The 22701-nt window shown below is 34.1% G+C and overlaps 1 protein-coding gene across 1 annotated transcript in view; it reads right to left on the bottom strand.

Annotated features, from left to right (window-relative positions):
* The window catches only part of LOC129231035 (serine/threonine-protein kinase WNK1-like), a 247222-nt gene that overhangs the window by 55987 nt on the left and 168534 nt on the right, over nucleotides 1-22701 (bottom strand). Inside the window, exons 6-9 of the mRNA XM_054865282.1 lie at nucleotides 19154-19382; nucleotides 6013-7714; nucleotides 5859-5923; nucleotides 2019-2216 (exon numbers count right to left, since the gene is read on the bottom strand). Coding sequence (XP_054721257.1) covers nucleotides 2019-2216; nucleotides 5859-5923; nucleotides 6013-7714; nucleotides 19154-19382 — 2194 coding nt within the window. The remainder of the gene's footprint in view (nucleotides 1-2018; nucleotides 2217-5858; nucleotides 5924-6012; nucleotides 7715-19153; nucleotides 19383-22701) is intronic.

Below are 22701 nucleotides of genomic sequence, written 5' to 3'. Positions count from 1 at the left end.
GATTCCATTAGCCATTTTACTTTTTTTCTACCTTGACATAGATTTTGGATTTTAGTCATAATATTGTTACACTAACATCCACAATACAAGTTATACAATCAGGAAAATTTAAAACACAACTAAGATGTTACTGTTACATACATTACAGACACTTAATAGCAGAAGTATTTTTTTTTCTCAAATAGTAAAATTTATGTATTTCACTTCAAGTTTCAAGAAACATATTAAAACACTTTTTTTTAGCTTACTGTTTTATTAAGCGAATATTTATTACTTAATATGGATCATGGAAACAAAAAAGGTACTAATTATATGATCAGGTTTCATGGCAATAACTAGACTTAATTAAAGGGAATAATTTACATTTAAACATATTTAAAAAGAGAGAAGTGGTCTAAGTTATTCAGGATTGTAAAACACCACAGGAACATGTTTACACTATTTTGATGATAACTTGATTTCAATAAATATATAGATATATTAATGCAGCATTTAATTGATTTATAAATAATGAGCAGCCTGGAGAAACCATTTAGCTATCTAGCACATGCATCTTGATGGAGAATCGACCTTCTAGAAAAGAGAGGCAGATTCGATACCTTGACTTGATCACCTTGAAAGGCATTATAGCAGGCAGAAGCACCTCTTAAACCTACAGGACTAAGACGTTGGTTGTAGCTTGAACCAGGAGGCAAAAACGAAGAATGGCTGGACAGCACTCTGTTGACGCAGTTGTCAGATGCTTTCTGTGGCTTATTCTGAGTAGTGGTGTTATACTGTGGTGCTTGGTTAGTGTATGCACAGTGATATTCATCAGAAATATTTAATGTTCTACCAAACGTAGGCCTTTGATCAAATACTTCAGAAGTTGTGTTTAGCTTTCTGCTATTTTCTACAGCCAAAGACATGAATAAACGAGACGAAGTTGGACAAGCAACAAAGGGTCCGCTATCAGATAAATGAATGGGCGATTGCACTCTAGGCCGATCAAAAGGTATGACTGTAAAACTATTGCCATAGGGATCAGATAAGCTGTAGTTATTAGGGTGGGATAACTGATTTAACACAGAAGGGGAAAGGTGTGTGAACTTTTGATATGATTCTAAAGTCGGTGGTGATAACACCTGACTAGAGTTTTGATGAATTGGTTTTCCTCCAATAGTTTTGGATCGTGAGCGATATAATTGAGATGAAGGTGGATTTCGCAACTGAGTAACATTACTAATACCAGTTGGTGGTTGAATACATACATTTTGTAGTCCACTGTTAGAATAACATGCTTGAGAAGCATGATCAAAAGAAAAATTTGCAACAGGTGTAGCAGAACGAGATCGAATACGTATTGGAGTTGAAGGTGGAGATGGTTTAGGTGAAAGAATGACAGGCAGCCCTTTCCTCGATTCAGGATGTAAAACATGTGTTGCTAGTAATGGAGGTGATGATATAATTTGTGGAGGTGGTGTTGACATAGGAGATTCATTTTCAAATCTAACAGGACAATACGAAATTGGAGATGCAGATCTACTATTTACAGGTGTTATATATTTAAAATGTTTTCCCAGACTAGTTGTAACTGATTCTGTAAGAGGGACGTTGAGAGGGGTCAAACCTGTATATGAATTCCCATGTGTATGTAAAGAAATAGCAGATGAAGATAATGATCTACTACTTGCAGTTAAATCATTTGAATTACTTGAAAGGAATGAAGTATTACATGTAAAGGATGTTCGTTGTTGTGAATTTGAGGCAGGCTGCATTACAATATATACAGGAGATTTAGAGCCATCATTATGAGAACTTTGAAAACTAGATCCTTGGGAATAAACATTAGAACGATTTGAAGAGAGTATATGCATAGATCGAGAAGAACTCATTGAAAGTGGAGAAGTAGATCTAGCATTCCATAAATTGGAATAGCTTTGTGAAGATAGGCAAGGAACAAAATTCTGATCATGATGAGTAAATTGATTTGCATCTGGTCCCACAGATGCATAAGAAAATGAAGCAGAAAAACCTACTGCAGGTTTTCCAGCGATCCCAGGGTTAGTATAATTTGGTTGATCTTGAAGCTGCATTCCACTAGTTTCATTATTTGAAAGATTTCCAGGACCTTGATTCATTATTTGTAGAGGTATCTGACTTTCTATATTAGAAGCTACAGCTGGGGATACACCAGGTATAAAAACATAGTTCTGACCCATGTTGTCAACAGTTGGCTAAAAAAATTACAAAACAAATAATTAACAACTAGCACCATTTTTAAGAACATTCAAAATATCATACCTCATACTATCATAAGTTGAGTATCATAAGTCAAAATACGCAACAGTGAAGGTTCATTAACAAACATACAGCACATAGAACAGAAGAAACATTGTTCAAAAACTAAGCTTTAGTCAATCAGTAATCATTAATTAATTGTATATAGATTTCGGGTCATTAAATGCCAAGTGGTCCAAAGTTTTTTCATCACATTTTTGTATTTCTTTGAAATTTGGCTCATTGATTGTACCTTTCAAGGTAATCAAAAATCTAAATTTTTAGATTTTTCTCTCTTTTATTTTTTTATTTATGAGACTTTGATTTTTAGAAAAACCCTTTTTTTTTCATGGATGCTTGAACATAAAATGGACGATAACTCAACACAAAATATAGATAGAAAGATTTTGCAAAAAGCCTTTAAAGAACATTATTTGCTGTTCAGTAGGATATGCAACATGACTAACTTTGTAATAATTTTCCTTTTTAAAAATTTAAATTTAAATTTAAAATTTAAATTTCTCAGAAAACATATAATGAATTTTTTTTTTAATTTCTCAAAACATTTTGTGTATTTTATCTTCATTTGTGCAAAATTTCAAGTTGAGATCTCAATGGGATCTAATTTTTTGAATTTTTGAATAAAAGTCCCACAATTAGTTTGAAATTCCTATGCAACAGATCCTTTTAAATTAAAAACAAAAATATGTATTAATTATTTTAGCATATGTTTTTGATTAAACCAGATCATTTGTTTATGGTTAACATAGTCAACAGTTTAAATGAGCCAGTCAGAAGTGTGGCTTTCTACAGTAATCTTGTTACAGATAGTTGATGTATGTATAGTTTTTTTGTTTTGGATATTAGTCTGCTGGGGAATTATTATGTTGGCTTTTAATAAAGTTTATCCATAGATATGTTCATTGCTATGCGTCAGATATTAGAAGCTGTTGCATTTTATATTGCTTACTGGTAATTTGTTAACAGTTGATTCTATTAGGAAAAATAAATGGCCAAAAAGAGTTTTAATTTTAGACTTATAATTGTATGAGTGACCAGGGCATATGAGAGACCATGTCAGCCTTGTCGGAAACTAAACGTCCAACTTGGAATAGGAGCAGTATAAATTTGATAAGTGATATGGAGGAAGAGGGGCCCAGCAACCAAACTGACAAAGCGTCTTGACTCTCAGCAGCTCTGAGGAAGACCAATTTTAAAAGAGCTATCAGTTTTTACTTGAAAAAAATTACTTCAACAGAGTTTTTAAACTTGGTAATTGTATTAGATTTGTCTGTCAGGATTATGCAACTAATTTAACTTACCCTGATTCAGTTTGAAGCTGGACTGTAATGAACTTTTAACTTGGTATAACTTTTAAGGCTATGATAAAAGGGAAAAGCCATCACCAACAAAGTCATCTGTCAATTTCTTGGGAATGGTTTATATGCATTTGTAAAAGATTGTTGAAACTTGTAGCCACTAAAGAAATGAAAAACTTACAAGGGGACATTATGAACTAGTTTTTCCAGAAAACAATTGGAAACACGGATCTTATATAAATCAAGAACGCAGTCCAATGGTCTAATTTTTTGCAACGTTCCTGTTTTCAAGATATACTTGATTGAAATATAGCATAATGGTACATTTCAATGTCCTTAGTCTCAATAGTTAACAAAGCAGCACAAATGAGACTTTCTGGTAGCCATTGGTAATTCTTTAAAATAGTATATTAATTTTCAATTCCTATATTCAATTCAGTGGATTTTCGAGATGCGGACAATCATCAGCGCCCATGTCGTATGATTATGCGGCATGTAAAAGATGCCTTAGGTATTCTCTTGGCTTAGAACTCCCTTGGCAAAATTAAATTCCTAGTGCAAATTTTGCATCAAAGCGAGCCCAGGTGTCTCCACCTCGTAGAAACTTGGCTTGCAAATTATCCGTGCCACTGATATCCTTGCCTTAGTGGTGGCACATGAAAGACTGGATGCCATATCGGTGGATTGCACTAGGTCTGCTAAAGGCTAGATTACCTAAAAGAGCAGCCCCCATTAGACGAAAAAAAAAAATATATTCAATTCAGTATCAATGTATGAAGTAGTCTCAGTTTAGTTCTAATATTATACGGTGTATGAACATTTTCAGGATTCTACTTCAAATATACCATTACATGCTAGACTTCAATTATATATATCTTGAAAATTAGACCCCCAAAATGGGATTCAAAGTCCTTGATACATGTAAAATCCATGTTTCAAAATTTTTTCTGGAAAAACAAGTTTGAACCCTCTTCTTGTTAGTGGCAGTGAAACTTCTACTCTCATAAAGATTCAAAAGGTTAGCACTATGTTTAAAATATCAAATGTAGTTGAAAACAAAAAGGTAGTTACAAGCAAAAAAAAATTGCTGATAACCATATTCAATCAAAATATCGTTGCCTCAGAGCAACACTAAAACATCTAATCCCAGGAATAACACTAAGATATCTTACTGTTGCTCTGAGGAGATGATATGTCACAACTGTATCTCTTTCAAGTTACTATTGCTATTATTTCTTATTTGTTGTGTGTGTGTGTGTGTGTTTTTTTTTTTTTTAATATATAAAAATAAAAGTGCAAAACCTTCAGAACAGGGTACTTTAACTTTCTATATGCAAGAAAATGGTCAGTAGGAAATATTTCAACCCCAGTAAAATAATTTTAAAAAATACGTTATAAGTTTTCTTATTTTATATTTTATTGAAATCATCAATTTAGCTACGAAATAAATAATGTAAAAAAATGCCATTGGTACAGTAGTTCTTATAGCATGAATGTATTAATATGGTCAAATAATTATCCTTTTTTAGGTTAATTTCTTTAATATTTTGGAGAAAAAAATCTAAAACTTTACTTTAAAAACTCTTAAATGCATAATTATGATAAACTTCATATGAATGAATTTTTATTTGAATATCTTACTCAAACATCCTTTTTTTTACTTTTGAATTACAAAAATCGTAACATGAGGCAACAAGAAGCAAAGGGGTGTATAAGCGGACTATTTGAAGGTCTGAGTAAAACATGTGCAAAGTTGGTCCCTTGGTAGGCTTTCATGGAAAACTTTTCTAAATCATACTGTATACAGCACCTACCAGAGCAACCCAGCACCTATCTCTTGCCCTAAAACAGGATTTTCTTCTACCATTTGTACCACTGTAATTTCCTGTGTATTATCCTTAGCAGCATATAATGTACATGACCTTAAATCGTCCTGAAGGGAAAACGATCTTTGTATAACCCATGGATAATACAATGGCAAAAAATAAAGTTAAGTTTGATTTAACATACTAATTCATCAACTAAATTAAAAACGGAATGAAGTAATAATTTTTAAGCTATATTTAATAACAATCTAGAAACAAATATTTATCTTTGAAATCCTAATTATCGTGAGTTAATAACTTTAAGATTAAGAGCAAAGGGAAAGGTTATTAGTTAATAATCATTAGAGACCATTAGTGTAAATGGAGACTGCTTCTTCTTTGACTGTGGGGTTGTTTATTTATATTTATTTATTTATTTTGGTGATTTTTGGAGGAAATATTTTGAATGACACACCTGAGTAATACTGCTCTGAATGTTACTAGCTACAGGAACTTGAGTGAACCCTTCCATTGAAGTATCTTAAAAGTAAAAAATACACAAATGTTATGAGACTGATAATGAGAAAATATATTATAATATATTAAATTAAAAGTTTTAAAGAAATCACCTGTTGATGCACTGTTTGAAGGAACTGTAGAACTAACATTTGGGGGCAAAGCAATATTTTCTGGCGATTCTGCAACTAAAATTTCAGATTCCGTAGAAGGCTTTCGAGACAGAATACCTTGTTTAGCTTGAGAATTTGTTATATTATCAAGACTATCTTTTTCATTCAGTTGTTCTCCAATATCTACAGTGGGAACTTGTGCAACTGAGCCTGGTACAATAGGAGCTTGGAGCTGAGTTTGGACATAAATTTGTTGAGTGTCTTGAAAACCTATGTAAGATGACTGATTTACTTGTGAATTGGTTTCTGTAAAATTTTGATATTGAGAAGCTGAAATCTGGTGCTCTTTGTATTGTGGGACATTAGATTGTTGCATCTGCTGAGAATTTATTGTTGGCCAATTAGCTACATTTTGATTCTGACTTATGTCACCTATGCTTGCAGTCTGTTGAGGCAAAGGAAAGGGTGGAAGATTTTGTTGAGATGGCGATAGAATTTTTTGAGGACTTTGAGGCTGAGTTTGTTGTGAATAAATAGTAGTTTGGCTACTGCAAGATACTTGCTGAGGATTGATGTTTGAAAGCTGATTTGTAACTGGTAACGTTGATATAACTTTCTGGGGACTCTGAGTAGCTGTTTTAGGAAGAGTCTGAGGAGATGGTGTCTGTTGCTGAGCATTTTGAGCAAAAATTTGAGATGGCACAGCAGATGATGGTTGAGGCTGTATAGGTGCTGAAGATGAAATATGATTTTGCATCACAGGCTGCTGGCATTTCAATTGAAACTGTTCTTGTGTAACTACAGATCCACTTACAGGTTGAATAACATGATGTCCAATTTGCTGTACTTGAAATTGTTCAGGTGAAAGACTATTATTACTTTCCGGAAGAATTTGGTGAATATTAGTTGATGAAATTTGATTAGAATAACGTGGAGGAGAGATTTGGGTAGCTTGATTTTGAGACTGAACTTGCTGATATTGTGTGTACGTTTGACTTGATTGTTGGAACTGTGGAGACATAACTTGATTTTGAGGTTGAATTTGCTGTGAGTGAAGAACTTGTTGATTTTGGTACTGTGTTCCAGAAGTTGCAACTGAAATACTTTGATTAAGAACATGAGAAGCCATTGATTGCTGATGACTTGGTATTTGTGGTTGAGAAGAAAATATGCCTTGCTGGTTTTGTATAGGATTGTGTTGTGTTTGAGTTAAAATTTGCTGATTTTGATTCTGCTGCATTTGTGAAGTTTGTGATGAAATGTCCTGAACAAGAGATGCTTGTACTTGAAGTGGCTGACCTTGATAATCCGGAGTTTCAAAAGCTTGAGACTGATATTGAGCTTGATTTATTTGTTGATTCATCTGCATCTGCTGGATTTGTGACTGATAAACTTGCTGCTGAAAAATTTCTTGCTGGATCATTTGTTGACAGTTGATTTGATCTGGTTGGGGCTGAACAACTACATTTTGGAATTGTTGTTGAACAGGCATCGAAACTTGTTGAACTGTTGTTTGATTTTGCATTGCAATATTTTGTATCTGATTAATATTTGCTTGTGATGGTCTATTCTGACCAGTTTGTTCTTGCTGTGCTAACTTATTTTGATAACGTGTTCTTTCTCTCGTGAGGTATGATATTTGATTGCGTATTAACATTGCCACAGTTCTTATATCATCATCTAAAATTATATTGTTTTTTGCCTGCAAACAAAACAAGAGAAAAATGTCAGTAGTATTCCAGGTGATAGGATTTTTAGTAAGCAACAAAGAACTTAAAATGATTTTGAAACCAAAAAAAGAAAACGTAAAATCCTGAAATTTAAAAAAAAAATGAATAAAATTCATAAGTTTGCCTAAACCAAAAAGATAATTTTTATGTGCGATATTTTTTTGGAATTGGACATCACCATGATACTAATTTTCATTAGAAAAGTTTAAGAGCATGGGTAAAGTAACTAACAACAGTATAAAACATACACACAATATACGAGACAGCCCAGTTATCACATCCTGAGACTGTAGTTTCATTATTATTAGAACTCATCAGTCAGGAATAGTGAATAACCAAGCTGGAGGCAGATGTCAGCTCATTGAAGCTGAGAGTGCCAATTAACTGGTAGATAAAGGGAATTTATCTCACCTGCAAGTGTCTGCAGCATGGTGCAGTTAGACTCATGAGTTGAAGGCAAAGCTTAGAAATTAGTAAAATACCCAACTAATAAACAATAAGACTAGTCAGTAGTAATAAGGTTTTCCTGTTCTGGGTTCCTGGTCACCATGAAATTGTGGGCAATGAATTGGCTGATCAATTAGCTAAGCAGGGTTCCACGACACCATTTATGCGACCTGAGATTGCCCTTGATTTGCCCTACAATGCACAAGAATACTGCAAAGAACCTACTTATGGGTGAATCGTATGGTGGGTGGCTTTAGTCTGTTTCTCAGAAACAGGGCAAAGTCCTCAACCATTGGTCTCCCTATTTAGATCAAGTGAGGTGCTTGGTCTGAGTAGGAAAGAGATTAAAAAGTCCATTGGGCTACTGACTGGACACTGCTCTCTTAATATACATCTTAACCTGATGGGTGTCACTGACTATCCATTGTGTAGAGGATGCCAAATGGAAGGAAAAACTCAATTCATGTGCTGTGTGAATGTCACAAAGATTTGAACATTTAGGATATCCCTAACTTTTAAAAATAAAGGGGCATTGAACCTCCACTTTTCAAATTTCAAAATTGATGATAGATTGGAAAATGATAAAATTGTTTGATTTACATGTTTAAAAATGCAAGAATTGAGTTTATAAGAGTGGGTTTTATAGTTTTCTCATAAAAATAAAGCCTTAAATTAGAAAGAAGCAATCTTTCTGTGGTCATCTGCACGATTTTTGTGGTCGTGTCCCAGATATTTAAGGAAAAGTAATTTACTTAATAATGACGTTTAAATTCAATTGTGTAATTTTAAAAAGGAAGCCAACTTCAGGGGTACCGCATACCTACCTGCCGCCCCCCTCCCCCAACCTCTTCTGACACCCCACTGCTTTAGGGCACTAGCTGCCCAGGGGTGCCCACAGGGGAGGTAATGGTGCAAGTTGGCCATCTATTTTTTTGGGGGGGGGGGGATTCTTTAAATTGTTTTATTTCTTTATTTGAATTTATTTATTGATTTATCTTTAGTTGAAATAAATTATTTTATTTCAGTTTATTCTGTTTATATTTTATTTCATTTATTTATTTAGATTGTGTGTGTATGCCATCGGTGTAGCACAGAACGTTTCTAATAAAATAATAATAATTTTTTATTAAAAATAAATAAATAAATAAATTAAATAAATAAAAAAATATTTATAAAAAAAAATAAATAAAAAATATTTTTAAAAGTAAATAAAATAAAAAGAGAGCTGAAAATAAAAGAGGGTTTAGATGGGGGGAGGGGGGTTTGCACCATTGAACTTGGGGAATGGGCACCCCTGCAGCCACCTATGCAACTGCTGATATTCGTTTCTGCTATCAGGCTGTACTAGAGGTCCTAGTGGGGATAGTACAATATACCAGTGGTCGCATTAATTTCGAGCGCTCCCTTTTTCACTTCATTCACACTCACTTTTACTTCATTCATATCCCAAGCAACCACGATTTTAAAAAATCATAAAACATAAAATTGGAATAATATTTAATACTTTAAAATCAGCATATTTAGTTGAAAAACACATTGAAGTTCTAGTTAAATATCTGTGAAATCCATTTCTGCCAGGAAGGGGTTTGCTATTTTTTTCACCTTTGGCACATTTCCCTTTTTTCTGAGCTTTTTATCACACAAATTTTACAACAGGAATCACATCAGGTGCATGGCTTTTGAACAAGTAAATCAAGGATTTTCCAGATGTTTTTGCAATTTATTCTAACTTTTAAGGCCTTGAAAAGAAGTGAAATTCAAGGACTTTCAAAGTTTTCCTAGTCATGTACACCTTGTAATAAGGTGGAATAATTGAAAGGCATTTCACTACCTAGTATCGAGTTACAGAGAGTTGGAATTCTAAAAAATGATGCAGATTATTAAACATTTCTGGGCACAATGTTTTCAGGTAAGATAAATTGGGTACGAGAGGAGAGTTTTTATTCCACACAAAAGTATTTGTTGTAATGAATCAGTTATTAATAATAAATTTAAGGATTGGTATCATTTGAGCTAGACCTAAAAATATCCACTTGCCATGTGTAGAGTGCTGGAAAAAAAGTGAAAGCAAAAAAAAAAAAAAAACAATCAGCAACTTTGTTTCTGTGAGTATGTCTGATTGAATTTCTTCTTGCCCTAAGAATTTTCTTTCCAACCCGTAATTCACAGATAATACCCAAGTTTTGTCTTGTTTATGCCATGTCAACCAGCACAACTAAATAAAATTATATTTATTCTAAAAAATACAAAACAAACAATACTAGTGTATACAATAGTTAAAAAATATGACTAACACTCACAAATACATTTAAATTATAGCTAAAAACTTTGCTACATTGCGTCTACTAACATTGAATGTAAAAAATATATGTTGAAAGCCAAAAACGAACATTAACATAAACAGAAGTTTGAAAAACATTAAATGACTGCTAAGGAAAAAAAATTGAAAAGAACCACGGATAATTCCGCCGACGATAATCGGGAGATTACTGTAGTTAGTTCATTGATGCTAATTTAATTATACAATAATTTGTTTTTAAATTTTTTTGTTCCTGACAATCAATAAAACCGAAAGAATATCTTTGGAGGGGTATTGGAGTGGTATGATATGGGATTGGTCAGCTTCCAACACTGGACACCCTCCTTAAAAAATTCCTATGTGCAACACTAGTTATAGGACACCTATGTTAACCAGGATCAGGAAGAGGCATGCATTAGAAGAGGCATGTGCAGAAAAAAAAAGGAAAGCTTTTATTTTCTTATAATTATGTGAATGACATTTTATCATGCAACAAGCTCCTATAACCCAAATTCAAAATAATAGAATATCATAACTCTTTGAGCAAAAACTTGTCCCTGAGTCAGGAAAAATGAGCACGTGCAAATTAAAAAGACTAAAACTCATTATTCATGTATGGGTAAATCAATTTAAACAACTTTTCAGACATTATTTTAACAATTTATGGATCATTAACACATACGGAAAATAGATAGATTTTTTATATGGGTCAAAAAATTAGAATAATCTATTCATTCAATGTGAATTTTAAAAAGTAGTGAAAATATTTGCATACTTGTTACCCTATAGTTTGTCACAAGTATGGAGCTTTGCGCCCGGATAAATTTAAGTTCTTTTTAAAGCCTTTTATTGCTCAAAATGGGTTGTCAAGGTGATAAATAGGAAAAAATGAAGTTACATATTGTATCGTTTCTTAAAGTTAGAAAAAAAACTATCCAACTCAGTTCAAATGAACGTTTTACAATCTATGGTGTGAAAGATTTTAAAGGAATATAGAAGGACTGACCAACTAAAAAGTAACCGAAGTAAACGAGGGAGAAAATTTTGACACCTGGCAGAGACGAACCCAAATTAAATTGTCCAAAATAATTGTTGAAAAATACTTCTTACGTCCATAAGTGTTGGACAGAATGTATAATTATCTTATCCACGCCAACTACACTTGGACAATTGCATAAAAAGCAGTTTTAATTGCGATCTACAAAGTAAGACCAAAGATAAACGCGAAGCGGAAACGTGCACAACTTTCCTGGAGTAAAGAGAAGTTCAAACAGAGGAAACTAGGTTGGAAAAGTATTATATTCAGTGACGAATCTTTTTTTTAAAATATCTGTGAAGAATAAAAGGTGTTCGGGTTAGACGTTTAAAAAGAAAAGCGTATGAGAAATCTTGTGTAAGATGATCTTTCCACTTTGACACATCCTTCTTGGTTTGTGGGTGCATGAGGGCTGTTGGAATTGGGAAGTTATATATAGCTTAAAATAAAACAATGTGTGACTTCTGCTTTTTATCAATAACACTGCATGATACTTCATCTGAGGCACAGCAGTTACATTTAGCGACACATTTTATCTTTCAGCAAGATTCTACTCCGTGTCAAATCTCTAAATCGACTCATAGATTGTAAACAGAAAGAGAAATTTTGGCATTAAACTGGTCAAGCAACTCTACCAATCTTAATACAATCAAGGATTTGTGGTACCGTCAAATCTAAAGAAATCGGTTCAAGACCTGGTGCCCGCCAACAAAATTGAACTCATTGCCGCATTGAAGAGGGTATGGAAACAGTGTCAGAAACGATTAATGAAACAGGTGGTAGAATCCGTGTGAGAAAGGATTAAAGCATTGAATCCAACAAAAAACGATGCATTCTACTATTGATAATGTTTTTTTTTTTTTTTTTGAAAATGTTTTTCCCCCTTTAATCTGAATATTCTAATTTTTTGACTCAATGTAAATCTTCATCACTATAAACTTTTGGATTATTCTGTGTAAGATTATTTTTAATTGAGTATATTCGAAATGGAATGCACACTTTAAGGTCTAAGAAAGGTGGCACGTTCATTTAAATACCGAATTTGCACTTATATTTGGTTAGAATAAACTTTTTTCCAAAAAGTGGGAAGTATTCTATTATTTTGGATTTGGGTTGCAGAATATACAAATATAAGTACCAATGTGACAACCAGCAACAGGCTCTGGACCCAGCTAGGCTGGTCCTAATCAATTTGATCAATATAAGTCCCCAATGAAGATCAATGGCCCTCTTAAAGCTATCCACCCCCTTGCTCCTTACCGTGTCTTCCGGTAAACTGTTCCAAGTGCCCACGACCCTACTAAAGAAGTAATTTTTCCTAATTTCCAGGTGAGCCTGAGATTTGAACAGCTTAAAACAATGACCCCTCGTTCTGCTTTCTGTGCAAAAACTTAACCAGTTAACATCTTTTATTTTGATAAATTTAAACAACTGAATCATGTCCCCTCTGACTCTCCTTTATTCTAGGCTCATACATATTAAGCCTATTATCATAGTCTAAGTCTGAAAGTCCCCTTACTAGTCTAGTAACTCTTCTTTGAGCCCTTTCCAATACAGAAATATCTTTCCTGAGATAAGGAGACCAAAACTGAACAGCATACTCCAAACGAGGTCTTACTAAACTCCTATATACAGGCAGAAGAACCTTCTTAGATTTGTTTGAAACAGATCTATTGATAAATCCAAGCATTCTGTTGGTTTTGTTTATTGCAATGCTGCACTGTTGACTAAACTTGAAATCCTGATTTATTAAAGTACCCAGATCAATAACATTTTCTGCCTGACTAATGACCGAACTCTGAAAATAATAACTCCATAGGCGGATTTACGGGGGTGCCAGGGGGTGCGCCGCACCCCCAAAATTTTTGGTTGGGCTTTGAAAAAAAATTAGTTTAGTATATTTCACTCAGAAACGCAGTTGGGGGGAAAAAATTCATAGCTGCTATACTAGTAAATTTACTTGAATCCAGTGTATCACTACACGTCGCTAGTGAAAGTAATTTTATCCATTTGGGAAAAAAAAACCTAATAAATAATTTCATGCAAATAAAGAAACTTCTCAAACAATTTATTGTTCAGTGCTGTGTTATTGTATAGAATAATTGCATGTCTTGTAATTGGATGTTTATTCGTATATCAATACAAGTTCTTCTATTTTAAAACAACAATGACTAATAAAGTCCAAAAAAAAAAAAAAAACATGGCTATTGCAAGAAACTTGATCAATAAAATCTACACCGAAATCAACCGAAAACCATCAATTTTAAGGTAAATAATCTAAAATTTTTGAAGGAGTACTTCTGGACATTTTGCTGCAGTTGTGCATCCAGGGGGGAAGGGGCACAAGACTGGTGACCCTCCCCACAAAATGCTGAGTAGATGTTTAAAAGAAAATATTCTTTATTATTGAAGAGAAGAAAAGATCTTATTTTGGGAAAACGCAGTTATTTTACGAAAAAGAAAAAGAATGTTGAGGAAAAATCTTAATTTCTCTTTCAAAAAGAAATATTGACATATAAATTTTTCAACAGCTTCAGATTATTGGCGGCGAATTATGTACCTTCTCGCACAATCCTCTTTTTTTTTTTCATATCTCCCCCTGCCCTTTTTTTTTTTTTTTTTTTGATTTTTTTTCCTATTTCGTTTTCATTTTTTCTATTAGTCCTCAAAATGTTTTTTCTCCAAAGCCCTTTCTCCAGTCAAAGTTATTACAGAGTACCTCAAATTTCGTTTCTTAGGCTTCACTTTCGCAAAATTTCCAAGGAAGATCTTCTAATCACCTAAATACATCGAAAATCGTTTAAAATTGCGTTTTTAGAGCTTCAGTTTTGAAAAACTGCAGTGTCCCTAACGTTACCAAATATGGTCTTACACTCATGTTTTACTTACACCATGTAACTTACACCATGACTTTAATTTTAGAAAATATTCGAACAAGGGCCTATGACCCCCCTTTCTCTATTATCATCAAAGAGTGTTAATATTTTGGTTTTGAAAACTACTATTTCGAAATATTTAAGTGGGATAATCCTTTTTTTTTTAATACCATGGATTGTTGTGGAAGAACTTCATTTTTAGGACTTCAATTTCGAAAATTTTCCATGGGAGAGCTCCAGAACACCCTTCTGGTAACAGCATCAAAAATTGTTCTCTGTAGTAATTTTGGAACTTCAATTATGAAAAGTTAAAGAGGTAGCATGGGGGAGGGGAGGGGGTTACGTATTTCTATCTGCTTTTCAACAAACGATTGGAGACAGTCTATGAGTCTCATTCATAACCCAAACTATAAATATGGACTATAATCACATTTATAAGACTAAACTTTCTAAACATAGCCTTGGAGCCACACGTATTTTTCTTGCCTCTAAAATATCACCAAGAACTGTAAAACTGCGTTTTCAAAACTACTATTTCAAATTTTTTCTGGGGCGTGAATCCCATTTCAAACCAATAGCTAGATTCACCCATTGCTTCTAATATCGACTTTCGTTTAAGACTTTTTCTGCAGGTTGAAATATTAAGGATTGCCCATAGGCGTGTGCACGGGGAAAAAATGGAAGTTAATACGAAAGTGGCTAAAATTTTACTTTTAGGTTCACTAATTTTTTACCTCATACATTTTAAAAATGCTTTTTTACTCACAATATTTGAAAATTTTCCTTAAACGAGCAAGTATGGGAGCTTTTCCAAGCACAATTTCAACCTCCTGGTACAGTGGTACCCCCATTTCTGAAGCCATGCGCACGCGTATGGGATTGCCCATCCCCTAATGTTACTAAATATGGTTTACATCGCGTTTTTTAAACTTCAAAGTGTGTCCCGCCCTAAAATTATTTTCTGATTTCGCCACTGCCTTGTTATTCCGGGAATACCCCCCCCCCCTCAGGTCCCTGTTATTGTTGCACCCCCAAATATTTCGGCCTAAATCCGCCTATGAATAACTCGTATGCTTATTTCCATGACCTAAGTGTAGCACTTGAGATTTCCCTACGTTAACTGCCAAACTCCACCTATCCGCCCACTTAGCAATATGATCTAAATCCCCTTGAAGCTGTTTTACTTGTTCCTCAATCTCTACAATCCCCATAACTTTTACATCATCAGCAAAACAATTTATGTTTCCAGAAATATCTTCATCAATGTCATTCATAAAAATAATAAACAGAAGAGTCCCCTAAAACTGATCATTGAGGAACCCTGCTTGAAATATCACTCCACTTAGAATGATTTGCTCTCACAACTACTCTATTTCCTTCCAGTCAGCCAATTCCTAACCCAAAGTCAAGTTTTTCCTCCTATTCCTATATCAGCTAGTTTACTGAGAAAAGCAACATGCGGGACCTTATCAAAAGTTTTTCAAAACTCAATATAAACAACATCCACACACTTTTTGTTATCTAAAGCCAAGGTAACCTTGTCGTAGAAATGCAATAAATTAGTAGCACATGATTTACCTTTCCTGAAACCATACTGCGAACTAGTCAACAGACTATTTGTTTCAAAGAAATTCATTATCTTAATTTTGATCAGAGTTACAAAAATCTTACAAACCACTGAAGTCAGACTTACAGGCATGGGCGGATCCAGGGAGGGGGCCATGGGGGCGATGGCCCCCTCCGAGAAAATTCCAAAAATAGTTAAATTCCCTTTTTTTGAGAAAAAATGCAAAAAATGTCCCTTATAATACATACAGAGTCTAACAATAAGGAAAACAATGAGAGGGAGACCATGGCCACCCAGAAAAAGTTTCAAAAATAGTCAAAATCTTTTTTTAGAGCTAAATATAAAAAAAATCTTATTATTCCTCGAAGTCCCCCCCCCTAATAAGAATATAAAAACAATGACGGGGAGTCATAAAACCACACTGAAGAAGTTTTAAGTATAGTTGTGTAAACCATCTTTCCTAGCTTAAATTGAAAAAAAAAAAAAAAACTTCATTGTAATTCGTGTAAAGTCTAACAAGAATGGAAACAATGCCAGAGGGAGGGCATGGCCAACCCCATGAAGCACGAAAATTTCAAAAATATCAAGTGTATACCAAATTTTTTGGTTTGTTTAGCATAATGGGCTCGTCTTGTTAGATGTCTATATCCCCCATGGGGGAAAGAAAAGAGATATGTGTTAGTAAGAGTCCGATAAAAAGTTATACATTTAATGATTGCGCATTAAGTTAGTTTAAGTTTTAACCTGGCTTTATGCAGCGATATGTAATTATTCTTCATTCCTTTTTTAATATGGGACCCTCCAAACCACTCCTCTTCCTCTTGTTAATATTAACAAAGATTGTCTACAAATCACGTTTAAAAAAATAACTTGTAAAAGTTTCCAGGGGGAGGGTCCCCCACCTCTCATTTTCTGAAACATTGTTCAAGATCGGCCTAAAAATTGTTTTAAGCGCTTGAGCTTCTAAAGAGAAGAGAACTCCTCCCTTCCTAACATCATTGAATGTTCAGTAAATTATCGCCCATTAGCCAGGGCTAAAGCAGAAATACATGAAATACACCACCAGCTCAGTCATTTCCAACCGAGGACTGGCAGTATCGTGCTTATTAGCACTCATCAGCGCGGTATAGGAGCCGGAGAGAGAAAACCTCATAAGGAAGCCAAGAGTGCCAAACAAACTGGCCTTCAATCTTGGAGTTGAACCGAACCATTGCTTCGGTCACTCGTCTGCTCTGTGCTAATTCTACATTAGCTACAAGTTTGTTTGGCACTCTTGGCTTCCTTATGAGGTTTTCTATCTCCGGCTCAGTCACTTTCCTATGCCGGGCTGATGAGTGCTAATAAGCACAACACTGCAGTCCTCGACTGGAAATGACTGAGCTGGCGGTGCATTTCATGTATCATTGAATGTCTTCAAGAATTACTTTTTTGGAGCTTCAATTTTGAAAAATTTCTGGTCTTCTAAAAGTTACTCATGAATCATGAATTGCCTACATTTGCAGATTTCAAGAGTTCAATTTTGAAAAATTTTGTGAGTGAACCTCAGAATCTCTTCAACCCCTAACCAAACTAAAGGTAGTCTAGAATGCGTTTCTTAAATCTATAAATTAGTAAAATTTCTTGAGATGGGTCTTTTAATCTCACCTCCCATTAACATCACCAAAAATTGTCTAAAACAGCCTTTTTAGAGCTACAATTTCATAGGGTTCAATTTTATATTCTCCAAACCACTTCTCCCCTACCATTACCAAAAATAATTAGAATGCATCTTTAAGACTGCAAATTAGAAAAAAGTTCTTCGTGTGGGCCCTCGAATTTCTTCTTCACGTACCATTACGAAAAGATCGTATTAAACTGCATTTTTGGCTCTACAATGGCAAAAAAAAGAACAATCTGCCAAAGAAACCCCGAACCTCTTTCTTAACATTATTGGATAATGTTTGCATTTTTAAGGTTTCAATTTAAAAAAATGGGGGGGGGAGTCGCACCCGAGCCCTTAATGTTACGAAAAACAGTTTAAATGCATTTCTAAGATTACAAATCAGAAAAATCTTTTTAGATTGGCCCTCAAAATCTTTCCTCCCTCTAACATCATGAAAGATCGTTTGAAACTGCATTCTTAGAGCTACTATTTCGAAAAATAGACAGGGAAGTGCCACCGGACCTTCTCTCCCCTAACATTACCAAAGATTGTCTAAAATACGTTTTTAAGACTTAAAATTCGAAAACCCACGGACCCCCTTCACTTCGGAGTTAATATTATACATACGGTTGGTTCATACCGGCTTCATCTTAAATCAAAAGTCCTTTATACAGTCGTCTCAGTCATGATTACAGTGATACCACTTTCAGGCCACGATGTAAGCATACGTTAGTTGAGAAAAGAGGAAAATTATTGAGAAGGATACAGCCTTTTTGTTAAATTTGCGTCGCCTAGTGAAAATTCCTTAAAAAATGCTCTAGTTAAAGGTGGGCTACATTAACATTTGTAAAATTCAAAAATTTTCCAAATCATCGTACATTTTCAAATGGCCCCCTCCGAGAATTCTGTCTGGATCCGCTCCTGCTTACAGGTCTATAATTCCCTGCATTACCTTTAGACCCTTTCTTGAAGAGTGGCGTTATGTTAGCCAGCTTCCAGCCCTCTGGCACTGTCCTCGCGTTATAAGAAGCCTTGAAAATATTTAAAATAACATTCACTAATTCCTCTGCACATTCAACTAAAATTTTTTTATAAATATTATCTGGTCCCGGAACTTTAGTTGCTTTAACTTTTTTCAAATGAAATAGAACCTCTTCACTGGAAAACACAAAATCCTTAAGCTGTATAATAGCTTTGTGTCTTGTTAGTTTCAACTGTTGAGATACAGTTATCATTAAACACACTGGAAAAAAAGTTACATATTAAGAACATTTGCCAATATCTCTATCGTTTTGAATTAAATTTCCATGCTCATCAACCAATGGCCCAATTTGACTATTTCGGGACTATTTGACTATATTCTTGACTATATGCTAGAATGAAGTTTAATACTTCCTATACAACAGACAGATTTGAAAGTTGTAGGGTCCCTTATATTTTATATGCCCTATGTACTTAATTAGAACTTCAAAGAAATGTAAAATAAAATGCTACAGTAATTCATAATGCTTTCTTTCATACAGAAAACTAATGCTTAAGCTTACCATTGCTTGAGCAACTTCGTCACAGTTATCAGTTTCAATATCAAATTCAAACTGAATAGCTTCATTTTCTTTGTGCTTTTCTTTCCTTTTCTTAGGATCTAATAATCGCAACCACAATTCAACTTTACTAGAAGAACTTTGTATGCTTTCTTCTTTATTTACAAATTCGACTTTTAAACCCAAGTCTTCTTGGAAAAATTCATACTGCAACAAATCTTTTACAGTTGGCCTGAAAATATACAAACATAAATGTCAAATTGTATGGATTGAATCTGCACATAATTCGTATCAATATCTGTGCATTGTCTATGTAATGTTAAGGAACGTCTCCTTGTTTCTATGTTTCCTTAAAAAGCTAGAAATGGCATAAAAACAGTTCTACCAGAATTTATAAATTACTTAATAGAATAGCTAAAAACCAAACACATTTTAAACAAAATTTTTAACTTATTTTTAAGAAGAGAACAAGTTAAACTCGATGTCAAAAATGTATAATTTCCAATGATGTTTTACCACAATTATAAATTATCTCCAGCTTGAAACAAAAAATAACTTCTAATATTTTGGATAACAATGCAAAGGTTTTAATGTGAAATTTTTCATTATTTTTTCAGCTCTTCTAGTCGTAAAATGGGTTTACAGCATATGAAATTCTATTCAAAAACTATACAAGTGCAGGAATGGTGATCATAATTACAAATGAAGACCTCTGAGAAAGAGAACGACTACACTGCCAACAATTCGATTATTTTAGATATTTCAGCATTTGAACTTTGTCATTAAATAAACTATTGCACTTTGAAAAAATAAAAATTCCTATAGTGTAACATCAAACATTTATAGAAGCTGAGAAAACTAGGAATTTTGTGTGGTTTAGAAACTTTTCTATCTAATAATTTGAGAGCAGGCACATGCAGTGGCACAAGCGAATGCCCAAGCAGCTGTAATGAATCCAATTGGCTTCATTTAATTACTTACACTTTATATTTGTTGTAGTATATCTGTGCTTTCTGAGTAAAGAGTGTTCTAGTAACTGCCATGTTGATTAGGACATTTTTTATGCAGCAAAAACAAATATGTGACACACAATACTGATTAATTACAAAAACATATTAGAAATGCAAACAGGGTGGGGCACAAAAATTTCCTTTTTTGAATTTGGCGCACAAAAAATGTGGAGTATCACAGAGTGGTGGGGAGAGGCTCAACGGGAAAATAAATGGAAAGTTTTGTTGCATCATGCTTTCAGTTACCATCATGCCTTGGTCGAGACAGCTTCACACTTTTACTTCGGAGAAGTATTTTTCTGACAGTTGCTAGATCGGACTGGGGATTAAACTGGCATCTATGCTTGCCTGATTTGTCCCAATGTGGCAATTTCCTGTGGGGTTATCTGCAGTCGTGGGTTTATAATGATCGTCCTCAAGCCCTGGAGGACCTGAAGAACCAAAGAGTTGACCAAAACTTCAGAGTTCGACTAAATCAGTGTATTGACAATGAAGGGTAACACTGACAAGATATTGTTTTCAAAACAGTGTAAAGCATAATCTCCCATTATGTGTGACAGGAAAAAAGAAAATAAAGAATTTATATATATATATATATATATATATATATATATATATATATATATATATATATATATATATATATATCTTTTATTTCATTTTAAAAAAAGGAAGTTCCCGTGCCCCACTCTGTATTAGCAGCATAAAAAAACAAATAATGACTGAAACTGGGGTCAAAAATGACAGCATTATAAAATGCTACTAAAATGACACCAAGTTTAAAGTTTTTAGAAGCAAATTCTGTATTTAATTTTATTCCATTCTTCATTCATTAGCAGCAAAATATTCAATCACAGAACAGAAAAACATGTTTCTCTTTTTCAGAGCATTTAATAGCTCACATTCAATCAAAACCAGTCCAAGATTAGAAAGTCACTTTTGTCCTCTCAAAATCAAAAAAAAAAAAAAAAAAGAAGAAGCCAAGAAGCCAGAGGATATTTTTCAGGCTAGAAGATTTTTTTTAATGCCAATCTGGCAACCCTGTGATCTCCCCGTGATTGGAACTGCTTACTTGGTTTTGTATCTGGAGAAGGGTCAACAGCTGTCTCATATCATAGGCATGGGTGCAAGTTTGATGATGTTTCCAAGACGGAAAATACTTTCAGACCCCCCCCCCCCCCCCCAAGCATGCGTGCTTAAGGAAAAAAAAATTATGTATAAATGCTGTAGATTTTAACTATGCCAGTTTTGGAATTATGGTTTGATTTGTATTTTAAGATTTTGACTTTTCTGGGAAAGAAGAGGTTTAGTGACTCCCATACATCATTTTTTTTTTTCAAACTGATAGTCCCAAAACCACAATGTTGGGCGAATTTCAAAAATATTAGAGAAAGAGGGGGGAACGCTGTGGGCTCTCCACGAAATTGAAGCTTTAAAAACAAAATTGTACTCTATCTTTCGCAACATGTTATACGCTTTTTGAATGCATTAACGAAGGGATGAAGTTTAGGAACTCTCCTGCGGCAATATTTCGAAACTGAAGTTACAAAAACGCAATTTTAGACAATGTTGGATAATGTTTAGGGGTAAAAGCGTTTGGCGCTAACCACCATTAGTTTTTTTACGATCGTAAACATTTTCATTGCAGCAGTAAAATCGCTTGGGACATAAGATTTTCACTTTAGCAACATAAATCAGTTCTGATCGTCTACCCATGGTAGCGCCATCAAACCAGAAAAGAAGAAAAGGAGGGGGAAGGGTATAGGCAACTAATGATATAATGACCTGGCACCATTCCCCCACACAGTCTTCATTTGAAAAAGAATTCTTTTATAAGATAGCAGGTGGTGAAATTAGCAATAAAAACAGCTTCAGTGAAGCAGATATATTTTTTAAACGAGGTACTTTCCAATATTAATTAATTAAAAAAAAGCAATAGGGGAACTGAATCCTAACCCCAGTGAGGGCCTCCGAATCACATCCCTCTTAAGGCACTAAAATATATTTCAGCTTCCAAAAATTTTCGGAAGAGAACTCCCAAACCTCTTCCTCTGAGTTCACCACAAATATCCTAAATTTGAGTTTTTAAGACTTCAGTTTCTAAATTTTTTTCTACGAACAGTACCTATATACATGACTTATGACCGTCTAAAAGTTTTAAAACTGTAATTTTTGAAACTTTTTGAAACAAGCTTCCTACTCCCTTCCCCCTTCAGTCCTCCAAAGATAGCCCAAACCAGAGCTCTTAAAATTTCAGAAACCAAAACATTTCGGGCTGGGCGGCGGAATATCCCCCCTCAAATAGTTTTTAATACATCAGCTACAAAGCATTTTCCGATTAGAACACCAAAACCATCTCTCATAAATTCACCAGTGATTGCTTAAACTATTGTTTTTAGGACTCCAGTTTTCGATTTTTTTTTAAACCTCCTCCTCCCCACTTTTACATCATTAAAACAGCCTAATCATTTTGACTTAACTTTTAAGTTTGCAGAGCAGAAATCCTGATCCACTCCTAGCTTCAAAAATGGTTTTCAATTC

This window comes from Uloborus diversus, chromosome 10, assembly GCF_026930045.1.
Source record: "Uloborus diversus isolate 005 chromosome 10, Udiv.v.3.1, whole genome shotgun sequence".
Classification (NCBI taxonomy): Eukaryota; Metazoa; Arthropoda; class Arachnida; order Araneae; family Uloboridae; genus Uloborus; species Uloborus diversus.
Note: the sequence above shows the minus strand (reverse complement) of the source record. Positions and strands in the feature narration are given on the sequence as shown.